Raw genomic sequence first — 12,697 nt, forward strand, 5'->3', positions numbered from 1 at the left:
TGCATTGATTCATATGGGCGTAGCCACACCCTTTCAACGACAACATACACCAAAGCTGTACACTGTGTGCAGTGTGTATGTGTAATGATCCATGTGTGCACATGGTATCGTGTGCATTTATGAGTACAAATCAATACATACACAATCCTGTGTGCACACACTCATGGGGATAAATATTTGCAGGCATATAGGAGCTGTATTCCAACTCCTTTTTCTGGAATACTTCCATGTTTAAAGGAAAAGAACTTGGGCCTAGATCCAAAAAAGGCATTTAGGCACCAATTCCCATTGAAATTGAGGGATATTAGGCACATAGGTGCCACTGAGGATCTGGGCCTCAGTTCTTTGCTGGTATATGTTGGTGTTGATGTCCAAAGAACTGTAGCATTGCACACCATTGGAAAGCTATAGTGATTTTTTTTTTCTCTTTCAAAATTAATTTGGGGCAAGTCTTTTTTAGAATTTCCCTGTAGTGTCAGGTCTTTGAATAAAGGACACTGCCTCTGTCCTGGCCACAATGGATTTGTGCTGCCTGACTCTGTAGTCCCGCACACCTTACAATGCTGTTGGTCTCGATGGAAATGTTACTTATTATTTCTATTTCACCAAGACTTAGGACTTGTCTGTACTGTGCTAAGTGTGGAGCTTCAGGAGGGTGAGTCTGAATATGCCCTGTCCATGCCTCACCCACCTAAGTGTGCTGATGTGCTCCAGAGCTGGAAGTTCACTCGCATGAAGCTGCTCTAAACCCCCACCATCTACTTGGAGGCCCTCCTTTTTCTACAGATCTGAGAGAGGGAGCTGAAGACAAATCTGGAACAGCCTCAGAGATGAACTTCCAGCTCTGGAGTGCAGTGTATGCTCAGTCCCATCTTCTCAAGACCCAGTGCTGATGCAGTGTAAGCAACCCTCCTGGCTGCAGGGAGTACCCCTTTGTGGTGTGTCTGCATAGCACCTGGCACTATCCAACATGGAGCACAGCAATGCATCTGACAGTAAGAAGACAAATCAATGTGGATCGCTAATAATGATGGGTCCAACTCTGCTGCTTTGCTGCTAGTGTCATCACTCATGCCAGCAGTAAATTGGTGTAAAATGCTACTGGATCACAACAGGGACAAGGCAAGGAGAACCAGGCTCCGTGACTTGGGTTTATATGCAGTCAGATGAGAAGACTAGGAAGATTCAGGACATGTGGCTAGACCCACTATTTTATTCCTCTTTGCCGCTTTCTTCTCCAGGTGGAACAGCTGCAAACAGAACAAACAGGCTGCCAATAACCGGCCAGTGAATCAGACACCTTCTCCAGAAGGAGAGAAGCTTCACAGTGACAGTGGGATCTCTGTGGATAGTCAAAGCCTTCATGACCAGCAGCCACAGACCCAGACTACACAGGGGCAGGGTGAGGTGTATCCACCATACCATGGTTTGGGAGGTGGGAATGGGGAGAAGTAGTCTTCAGCAGCTTCATTTGCAGGACAGAATAGAGAGGCATCAGTGGGACTATGAGACAGCACAGAAGTGGGCTAACAAAGGGTCCTCAGAAGCATTGGCAGTGAAGAAAGGGTCTAAAATGGGATGGAAGGTGGTCTGGGGAGCTGTGGTCAAGACAGAGGCATTGCTAGAGCTGTGTATGTGGGGAACCCAGGGCTGGGACTGCAGAGTGAAGGCTGGGGAGTCGATATACAGGATGGTGTAGGCCATGACCATCCACCACTAGGAGATCTCCCCATTCAGATGCAGATGTGAATGACCTGGCCCAAACTGTACTGTGGCCCAGATCTCTGGTCCCTCTTACTACATTTTACTCACAGGCCCCTAATAACCTGGCTGTGTTCCTCCCCTTCCATGTACAGCTGTGAAGGGAGATGGGAACCTGTACACTAGCCTGCCACCTAACAAGCAAGAGGAGGTGGAGAAGCTCCTGAACAGCTCCACAGAGGATACCTGGCGTCACTTGGCTGGGGAGCTGGGCTACAAGGAGGATCACATAGACTCCTTCACTCAAGAGGAGTGCCCTGTCCGTGCCCTGCTTGCCGACTGGGCCAGCAAGGACAGTGCCACTGTGGATGCCCTTTATTCTGCCCTGCGCAAAATCCAGAGGGGGGACATTGTGGAAAGCTTGTACAGTGAGTCAACTGCCACATCACCGGTGTGAAAGCCGGGGCAGGGAGGGAGAGGCGCTCCCAATCGGCTCCTCTGTGACCCCTACAGAGATATCACCAGGAAAGAAGATGTGAAGGAAACAGGGCTCCTTTGGGACCCTGCTATTTACAAACAATCCTGTATGCACTGACCTATTATTTTCAGTATTGATCTCCCCTTTTTTCTTACTTCCCCTCCCCCATCAGCCTCATACAGTCCGCGGGAGGGAAGCAGCTGAGGGGAAATGGGAACGGATACCTGTTTCAGTTGTGTTGGCCCCAGGGGGACAGTGGATTCAGAAAGTTCTGTACATGTACAGCACCCTCTTGCGTGTCCCAACAACATACCGAGTGGCCACAACTGTTCTTGTTTGCTATCTCCCAGATCTTTCCTCGCTTTCTGTTCCTGTCATCTTGCCCTTTTTCCCTTGCCTTCATTTTTGCATCCCAACCTTCTCCCACTGACTCTGCATCTCTTCTCCTCATTTCCCATCATCTTCTGTCCCCACTTCTGTTTTCCCCAGAATTGCACCTCTCAAGTTAAGGAAGATGGACCTGGCTGAAGGCCAAGAGGACTGGGTGGGTGTTACAGCTAACACCTGGTTGAAGAGGTTGTTCATGGGAAGTGAGATGAGGAGTGGGGGAGCAAAAGGATGCAACTTAGAAGGAGCTACCCAAGGAAGGACATGGGGAGCAAATGATCCACTTCTAAAACCAGACATCTGTTCCCCTGGGGCCAGTTAGGGGCATGGAAGAGTAGGCCTTTTTTTTTTTTTTCTAGCAGTCCAGAGCTACACTGTGAATCATGAACCTTGTGGCATGTCTAGAGGGCAGTGGGGAAGCAGGAGGCTGTTTTGTGGAGAGCAGTACTACAAGGGCATACATGAAACATGTATTTCTTAAGTTGAAAAGAGTTTGCCTTGGGTGTTGGCAGTCAGGCTGCCTGACACATTTGGAAATAATCCCATTCCATACAGAATAATGTCATGGTTTCCTGCTCAGGTTCCCAGTTTTCAAAAGCCAGCCAATTAGTTTAGATGGTGATCCCCCATGGCCAGACAGTACTTATGTTGGAGGGGTAATGCTCCACATATGAAATAGTTGGGAAATTGTTTGCACTGGGGAGATTGCAAACCAGAGGGCAGAGAATGGTCACCATTCTTCACTCAGCATGTGTACCTGTAATCACTGTGCTGCCAAGAAAGAGGGCAGTTGCATGGCCACTGACCCAGAAGCCATCCCAGAGCTGTTACACCTTGCACTGTGTCCTTCCTGATACTAGTGAACCAGCCACTGTGGGCTACAAAATAATCACATTTGCTCCATTAAATGGAGACCTGAGGAGGGGAGAAGGTCCTCCAGGTGGCCTTATTGACTAGATGAACCAGGCTACAAATGCATTGGGTAACTCACTGGGAATCACCAGCAACTCAGATTAACCCTTGGGGGTTCAGGTGAACTAGCCAGCTTGGTGTTGCCCAAGTCTATAACAGCCTGTGCTACTGGACTCAGGGTTTCTTCCTAGTCTCCTTAATGACAGTGTTAGTGATGGTTTCTGTTTGGTTCTATGCAGGTCCTTAGACCACACCCATCACCAGTACCGGAGCTGGTGAGAATGAGTAGTAGACCTGGTTCAGAAAAGCTTTCAGATGCTCAGGTGTCTTTTTCTGAATTACCTGATGCTCTTGGTATTGGAAATATCCCAAGAACAGATTCCTTTGTTTATTTTGGGACTTCCAGGGCAACCTCAGGAAGCAGCAGATGCAGCAACATTTTTAATGGAAGGGAGAAGGGAAAAAAATTGATAGAGCTTTTTCCAGACTTTGAAATAGGCTTGAGTAAAAGCTGGTGGTAGGGTTGAGAGGGAGCCTTTCTTACTTTTCCAAGCCCATTAGGCCAGACTCTCAGTTAGAAATTCCTTTCTTGAAGAAGAAATTACAAACTACAAAATAATCCAGGAATCAGCTGTTATTTCCCACCTGTTGAAGGAAGCTACCAGTTTCTGGCTCTTGAAATGCACTCCTAAGAGACAAATTGATATGCAGCCCAGGGCAGGTGGCATCAAATGGTATTCATACTGTTTCAGCAGATGATCTACCTCCTGCCTTCATTGAGTTGCTAGCTTGGCAGATAGGAGGGGGGGAAGTGACTTCAAGTGAACTGTCCTGATAAATACAGGATGGTACTGAACATACCTCACTCTACGTATCTTGGGATCTGCATGTGCTGGTTTTTGAACTGCAGCGCTCCAGACATTTGCAGGGTACATCATCATGACCATCCTTAAGAGTTTCAGGAAATACCACTGACAATGACTCAAGAAGTGATGAGGAAGAATTCATAAGTCACCAACTGACTGGAGAGAGAAGGACACAGAATGTGAACACGGCTGTGAAACATGGCTCTTTCACCAATCGAGGGGGTGGAAATTGGAATCATAGGAAAATGGGGCTGGAACGGACCTTGAAGGTCATTTAGCCCAACTGCTGCTCAAGGCAGGATCATTCCTACCCAACTCGTTCCAGACAAGTGTTTGTCTAACCTGCACCTAAAAGCTTGATCAAGATTCTACAGCCATTCTGGTGTTTAACCAAATGCATAAACTTAAAATCAATCCTGAAAGGGTTAGAAGCCTGAAACTTGGCTGGGTGTTCATTCGTTGTTGGTCTGGTCCTTTTGAGTAACCAGGACTAGCTGGCAAAAAGGTTTGGTGACCTGCAAGATGACTTCATAGCAGTGTGGTCTTCACTGAAGGCAGTGTTTGGATTCCCCTCCCTGCACCTCTTATCCACACTGAGTGGTAACTTTCAAGGAACCCCACCAAAGACTGAGTGAACAAGGTGCAATACAGTGTAAATAAGAATCTGGCCCTGAGTGTCCCTTGTTCTCCAGATGTAATTTATTGGAGTAATCTGGAACACCCCTATCACCGTAGATCCAAACATCTATTTCTGGTGCTAGTGAAGAACTTATTCTTCTCCAATCTGGCATCTTCCTTCAGGCTTCAAGCCAACAAGTCCATGCTCAACATCTGTAGAGTTGCTAGCACATAAAGGGGCCTGATTTTTGGAATCCTCAGATGGTGTCGATCTTGAAGGGGATGGGAATGCTGTCAGAGGACTGCCAATTCAGGTCTTGCAGTGGTAGGGTCCATGGTGAAGTCCATGATTCCACAGAGGACTTGAACTCTGTGGATTAAATCTACCCCTATGCCAATTCCTGTGACCTCCATAGATTACAAACGATAGAAATTTCCAGAGGAAAGTCTGAGAACCTGTGAGGTGTGTAATTTGAGCTACATAAGTGATGGTAAATGAAGAATGACAGGCTGTTGAATGATCCTGCAACTACAGACCTACTATTTGCTTCCCATCTCAGCCAGAAACCCTCTCATTAAATGAGGAAGAAGATGCTCCCCACCCACATGAAACAACGAAGAATTGTAAATAATACTGTGTCAATTTACTAACTGCTAAATGTTTCTACGTGTGAAATGAATTATAGTGCTAAAGAGCAGATGGCCTTGGGATTGCTATCAGGGCTTCTGCTCATAACACAGCCTTAGCATGTGGTCTATCTGTTACCCGTTCTTCCACAAGGATTCTATAGTAATATAAGTGGCACCAGTTGGTCCCCATGAACTGAAGGGCCTCTTGGTGTCTCTCTGACAGATACTGTTATGTCAAAGTTTGGTTTGTTCACATCTCTGCCTTGCAGGTTGAATTTTATTTTATGGAGTGTCTGTTTGTTACATCTTTGTTTCTGGCTGTTATGGATGAAAGAGACAATAAAGGGAAATCTGATATATGTACACTTTTTGTAAAAAAACCCAAAAAACAAAAAAAAAACAAACCCCAGCAGTGCTGAAAGTCCATATGACCCTGATGAGATCATCAGGCCTTTACAAGGGAGTAGTTGGAATCAGCAAAGGTTCCCAAGGATGTTAAAAGCCCAGATCTTATTAAAAAAGATGGTGGAAGTTGAGTGCCTAACTCCCCTAAGAACTTTTGAAAATTTCACCCATGGCAGTTTAAAAAATAATGCCAGCTGAAAGCTGGGCTTCCAGTGTGGGACTTTGAACCAGGGCGAACACCCAGATCCCCAAAGATATTTAAATAGCTAAAGCCTATTTGGCTTTTAATGGGAATTTGGCCCTAAATTCCATGTGTGGATCTGGGCCTATGTAAGGAGCATAAGCTGTGGAACAATCATGGGGTTGAAAGGGACCTCAATGATTATCTAGTCTATTCCCTGCAGTATTACAGAATGCCTTCCCAGATAACTGCCCATCCAGCCTTTTCCTGAAAACCTCCAGATTCCACAGCTTCCCTGGACATCACTATTCAATCCCATCAGTTTGCTGTAGAGATTATAATTCCAAGTCATTTCAGTGCTTTCAAGAAGTCCTACTCCCAAAACCATATTTAAGCAAACAGTGAAATAGCCTGATAATGCTTTTCCCTCAGCCCCTCAGAGAATCAGGTGATTTACCCAGGTGCTTAAATATTGGTTTTGGAACCAAACTTTGAGGTCTCCATTTTTTAAAACTTTTGCTTGTTCAGTTGTGTCATAAATTTCAGAAAATGTATTAATGTAGTAGAAATGTCCTCACTGACTTAACATCCCAACCCTGCCCTGCCAAGAAAAAGAAAGAAACATACAGTGGAAGCAGGAAAAAATTGGACTAAAACATTCTCCCATCAGTGCTGGAAATGTAAAGACAATATCCAAGGTTTTCTGAGCTGATTACTGGTTTGGGCACTATCTTTAGGGTACAGACAGAAGTGACAATTTTCACTTGATCTGGCAGCCTTTAACCACGACCAAACACAAGTGCACGGCTGCAGATAGCTTAAAAATGGCTGATCAAGTGAAAATCTGAACCCTCATTGCATGAGGGGTCAGATGAAAACGTTTCAAAACATAGTGCCTTCTGTAACTTCTGTCTGTGCTGCCTCCCAGCCTTGAGCTGTTTTCAGAATGGGAAGGGGGAAAGGGAGTGGAGGGAATTCAGTCTGAGGTTTGTTCAGCCCCTGCTAGAGGGTGGGGCAGGCATATTGGAGGCCCCCTGAGGTGCGGGGAGGGCTCCAATACACCCACCCCACCCTCCAGCACTGGATGGGGAACCCCTAGAATGAGCTCCCTTTCCCCTCCTCCCATTCTGAAACAGGCTGGGAGACAGGAGGGGCTATTGCTAAGGGAAACCCACTGCAGGCTCCCAGCTAGCAGCTAGATTCTCCGCCCCCCTGGGACCAACAGGGAACTTGTGTCTGGTCGGGGGGGATCATTGTAGCTCAGAATGCTTCCTGCAAAGTGTTCTCAGTTACAGTGGGGAGCTACACTTCTGTCTGCACCCTAAAGTGCCTGATTTCCAGAGGTGGTAATGCAGCATTTCTGAAAATCTGGCCCCTGTAATATGCTTCCTTCCTCCTCCCTAAATCCTAAACCATAATAGGAAGATATTCTGGACAACAGTACTGCACCCAAGACGTAAGATTCCAAAATTGAAATTTACCAGTCTAGGTTCAAACTACAGACAGTGCAAAAAATAAATAAATAAATAAAAATTAAATTAAAAAAATCAGACACCAGAAACAATGAATCCAAAAATATTTGAAACAGAAAGTATTTACTTTAATAGTCTCTAATGTTGTTTGTAAGGCAAGCAAAGAATTTTTTTTTCCTAATTTTAATGTTGACAATATTACTCATGTTTGTAGAGCAGCAGATTCTGGGAGGTTGTATTCTTCTCTGAACTCTGCAATACCGTCCCATCACAAAGTTAACAGCTTTCCTTCCGAGTTGCCTTATATTGGAGACTGGTTGTCATAGTTTCAACTTACGTATATTTTAATATAGACAAGATGCCTACAGAAAACTCTTAAAAAAAAAATTTAGACGCAACTCTGTTTTGGAATGCTGATCAAAATTTTGTGTTCCCCAGTTTTTTTCCCCACTGGGAAATAGGGTTTTTTCAATCACACATTAAATTTTTCACAAGGAAATATCATTTTGGGGGTTTGTCTATTTTTAAAATGGAAAATTTCAGAACAAAATTGTCCATTGGTTTCACTGTGGAATGCCGTGTTAAGTTGTTTTCATTTTGCTTTGTTTTTTGGAAATCAAACCTAACTCAGAAACAGACATTTAAATTAAAATTGGAGAGAAATATACATTTGCTTTATTGCTTTGTTTGACATTTCCAGGGGGATCCAAATCTTTGAACAAAACTTGATTCACAGGTTTTCAACCGGCTCTAGATAGCAATGTGCTGTCTCCATCTTTTATATTTAATCACCAAGGAAATTTGCATGAAAACAGGAATTAGTATTTTTGGCTGGGCTTTTCAAAGTACATGCTGAAAGTCTGTCTCCATTGCTGCAATATTTGACCAGCTCCTGGTTCTTCAATGCATCTGGCCTACAGCATCTCTAAGACAGGAATATGCTATTTTCTTCAGGTTAAGGATGAGACATAGAATATCAGAGTCATTCAGATGCATTTCTGGCATTAACTTTGAAGATCTGAGCCTAGATGAGTTGTCCCAGGTTAGACAGGCAGTTTCTGAAAGAGGAGACTCATTGAATTCAGATCTTCCCGGTTCCAGTTAGACCTGTTAACTACTGAATCTTTCCTCTACTCTTGCTCCCAGTCACATCCCTCAAACTCTCCCTTGTTCTCTCTGAAGCATTATGTATATATTCTGCCTTCAATCTGCACCACAAAGCAGTATTTGCATATTTGAACCAGGATTCCTAAAAGCAGAAAACAGAACAAACCATTTCTAATTAAATGCAGATCCTAAAATGATTAACCCTTTAAATTCTTCAGAGCCACATATGAGGAGCATTTTACGCCTCAGTTGAAGGGTTCTTTGCAGTCTCTTATGAGCAGAGATACTGTTTTTACTCTGATGTTTTTAAAAAAGCCAACCAATTTTGGTTAGAAAAAAGTCGCTCAAAATCCACATTTTTCCATGATTCAAATGAAACACCACAATGTGCATATCTATATATTAGTGGTGTTTCATTTAAATCATGGAAAAATGTGGATTTAGGGTTACCTTTTTTTAACCAAAAGTTGGGGATTTTTTTTAATTGGAGAAAACCAGGATCCCTGCTTATGAGCTGCAATGAGAGCAGGACAGGAAGGGGCAGCTAAGCAGCCTGTCAGGAAGCAAGGGAAGGTGAGCATGGCGAGTCTAAATGCAGAAAAACTTGGGAGAGGAATTGGAGATTTATAGGTGAAAAGGTTGCCTCACTGGAAACTAGGTTTCAGAAAGCCTCTTCTCCAAGGAGACATGGAAGGGAGGGGAGAAGATGGCTTCTGTGTGAAAGGGAAAGCACTGGTTTGGTATCAAATGATAGCTTTGATGGGTGTGGCAAGGCGGGAGTCTTGGCAGGGGTGAGCAGCAAGAACTACTAGTCTGAACAGGAGAGGCCTCTTCCAAAGCAACCTGTAATTCAGTGCTTGCCATATCCCAGGTGGATGCTAGGGAAGGGACTGTGTCCAAAAGCATACAATGGAGGTTTCAGGAGAAGGAGGGGACAGAGCCTCAGTTGCAGATTCTTAGGAACCAAAAATCCAGTGTTCGTGCAAATCTCATTTTGTCTTTCAAGACAATGGGAAAAGAAGCATCTCAAGTGCAAACCATTTCTGAGACCACACACACACACACACCTCCTCTCTCCCACACCACCCCCAGCTGGAGAATTTGACCTAAATTCTGATCTCAGTTGCCTTGCATAAATCCAAAACAATCCCAGTTAGGCCTAATGGAGCTATTCTAAATTTGCAACTTGGCTTTCACTGAGATGACTCCAGGTTCAGACCTGTTCTACACGCACATGTTTCCTGGGCTTAATTCAAAATCATCTTAAAAGGCAAAAAGCCTCTGTGGATGTTATTAAATTAGCATCAGACTGGCTGGCTGTGGTTTGGTTTGCCTTGGCAAAATAAAACCAGCATAAATTGAATTTTAATAGAATTAACAATGAACAAAGTGGGTTTTGCTCACTTCAGATCAAGTTGAAAGTCACATTCAACTCTGTGTAGACTTTACACAGCTAGAACTGAGAGCAAAATCTTTTCCCTGATCTCCAGAACAACACTGTCATGGACTCAGGTTCCCACTGCCATAGGTATAAAATCCCATAACCAAATTCCTGCCTAGAGACAAAAAAACCCAAGGGAAAAATAAGCCAAAGTTAGTGCTCTTTGAGATTTTTTTTGTGTCCTTTTTTATAATGTTTTTATTGTACAAAGAAAGTGTGTTTCTCTTGTTAATACCTATTGTTGTACTGTCCCCGGAGTACCTCTGTAATACAAATGCCAATTTATTAGAAGTTCTTACACCAAATAAATATTCATGTAATAGAAACATTTGATTCGTCCATGGCTTTTGCTGTGATTGCTGTCAGTGGTGGGTGGTGGTGTTTGCATGGACAGCTGACAAGGGTTAATGTAAGAGGTTTATGTTGTAGGTCTGTGAATGAGCTTGCGACAGCTGTGTGGGTAATTAGCCCTGTGTATTGTTCAGTCATGAATAAACAGCATCCAGCATTAGTGCATCTTATATATATTTTGTCTGCAATTGCTTTTGCTGTCATTGAAATGTGATTTTGTCCTTGTGATGATTTGCATGCACATGGGAATATATTGGTGCTTTGTACAGAGTAGCGTGTTTCATTGATGTTTGTGTCTATGTGCTTGCTGGGCTGTGTTTGCATTGCTTGGATTATATGTTTATACCAAGAGGTGTTTTGGTCTTGTGAATTCTAAGTCACAGAGCTTCCGGTTAGCTTGCTCTATCATTTTACCCATCCATACCTCAGCTTCCCTAGTGAGGATGATGAGATTAACTAGTTAAATACAGCTTGAAAACTAGCTTTAAAATAGTTTAACAGCTTTAAATTAGCTTTTAATTTGTTTCTTTATAATAGAAATGAAGCCTGAAAAGGGGTTTTAGGGTTTTTTTGCCTTGCTTCTTTTTATCTTAGAAATAACAGGAGTGAGGAGACTGGTCTTAATTGGTTTTAGAGAGGATTTATCAGAAGTCTCAGATGTGGATGGTGAAGATTCAATCTCAATGAAAAGAGCAGGGTTCAAGTATTTTAACAGAGACTTCCTGTCTCTGTAGTGTCCATTGGACTCTGATTTAAAGAAGCAATAACAGAAGCAGAGACATAAACAATTTCACCAAAGACTGCTTCCCCCACAGTGGTGTCGCAGCTTTCAGCTTTTGGGATAGAACAATTTCATTATTTTTCCAGTTACCATAGAATCTTCCCGGGTAGTCAAAAACCTCACTTTCTAATTTTTTTTAAAGCAAAACCAAACTACTTCCCCTTCCACCCCCATCTGCTTTCAAGTTATATTTATCTATCAGCAAAAAACATAGGTTACAAACCCAATTACTTATTTTGATGCATTTACTTTAATGTAGCTCATTCTTTACCACTGACATCAAATGGCTGTTTGTCACCAATTTCAATGAGCAAAGGAGTAAGCTCTATAAAGATTATTATTTATTACTTATTTTTAGGCCTTACGACATACTCGTTTGAAGGCTAGATTTCCTAAAAATTTCATGGCCAGATTTTCAAAAGGGTTTAGAGAACCCACAGTTGAGGCCAGATTTGAGTGATGGTCAGTGCCCATGCAAGCATCTAAAGACAGATCAGATTTTTAATGCTCAGGGAACTCCAGTGAACATCCATGTCTGAATAGAAGCCAAGGTCTCTGGCCATGCCCAAATTTAATGCCAGCCCCGGGATCAGCACTGGATAACACCTCCTAAAAATTAGGGTGGTTTTCCTTTACATCCTCTTGCATAAAAGGATGTAACAGGACTCTTGAATGTAGCTGATTTGATCACTGACTGCCCTGGTTCTCTCTCCTGAGTGGGAGCTCTAACAAAGACCAAGAAAGACCTATGTATGGCTTCATCCCACCTCTGAGTCCCTACCTTCCTTCTTGCACTGCAAATAACAAACATCACTAAATAACTGCATTAAATTCATTAGGTTGACCTGCTTCCCCTTAATCCCCAGCCTCCCACAGGAAGGGGGCTGGGAGCCTTTGAGAGGGAGGCCATATGAGAAGGTAAGGTTGAGCTGTGATCTGGACTGCCTCTGCCCCTAGCTTCATGCTGAAGAGGCTTTAAAGGCAGCAAGTTTCCAAGAACTGGCCAAGTGTCCACTTGCCCCACTGCCCTTGCCCCAGTTCAGAGCTGATGCCTTATTGGGAGGGGCCGTGGGGTAATAAGAGACCTTGCAAGGTCATCTTCATGTGTGGGATTAGCTCTCTAATGTGCTCCCAAGGGAAGCAAAACCGATTTATGGTTATTGCTGGAGGCAAACAATATTAACAATACGGTCTGGAAAAAAACCTGACATTAACATTGCTGTGCTGAGACGGGCTGCGAGAAAAAGGGCTTGGAAACTTCCCTTCTGCTGTTTATAGTTCCCCAAGGAATGAGGAATTGGCCCCTCGCTTAATCTCTCATCTGCTGTAATGAGCTCCAGTGGGGTCTCCCATCAGGCAACTGACTG

General features: G+C 43.7%; 1 protein-coding gene across 1 annotated transcript in view; it reads left to right on the top strand.

The window, feature by feature from the left end:
* The window catches only part of NGFR (nerve growth factor receptor), a 40,820-nt gene extending 30,294 nt beyond the window's left edge, over nt 1–10,526 (top strand). The window contains exons 5-6 of the mRNA XM_014603623.3: nt 1,242–1,402; nt 1,857–10,526. Coding sequence (XP_014459109.1) covers nt 1,242–1,402; nt 1,857–2,158 — 463 coding nt within the window. The 3' untranslated portion in view covers nt 2,159–10,526. The remainder of the gene's footprint in view (nt 1–1,241; nt 1,403–1,856) is intronic.
* The last annotated feature ends 2,171 nt before the right edge of the window (nt 10,527–12,697 follow it).

This window comes from Alligator mississippiensis, chromosome 4 (genome assembly GCF_030867095.1).
Source record: "Alligator mississippiensis isolate rAllMis1 chromosome 4, rAllMis1, whole genome shotgun sequence".
NCBI lineage: Eukaryota > Metazoa > Chordata > Crocodylia > Alligatoridae > Alligator > Alligator mississippiensis.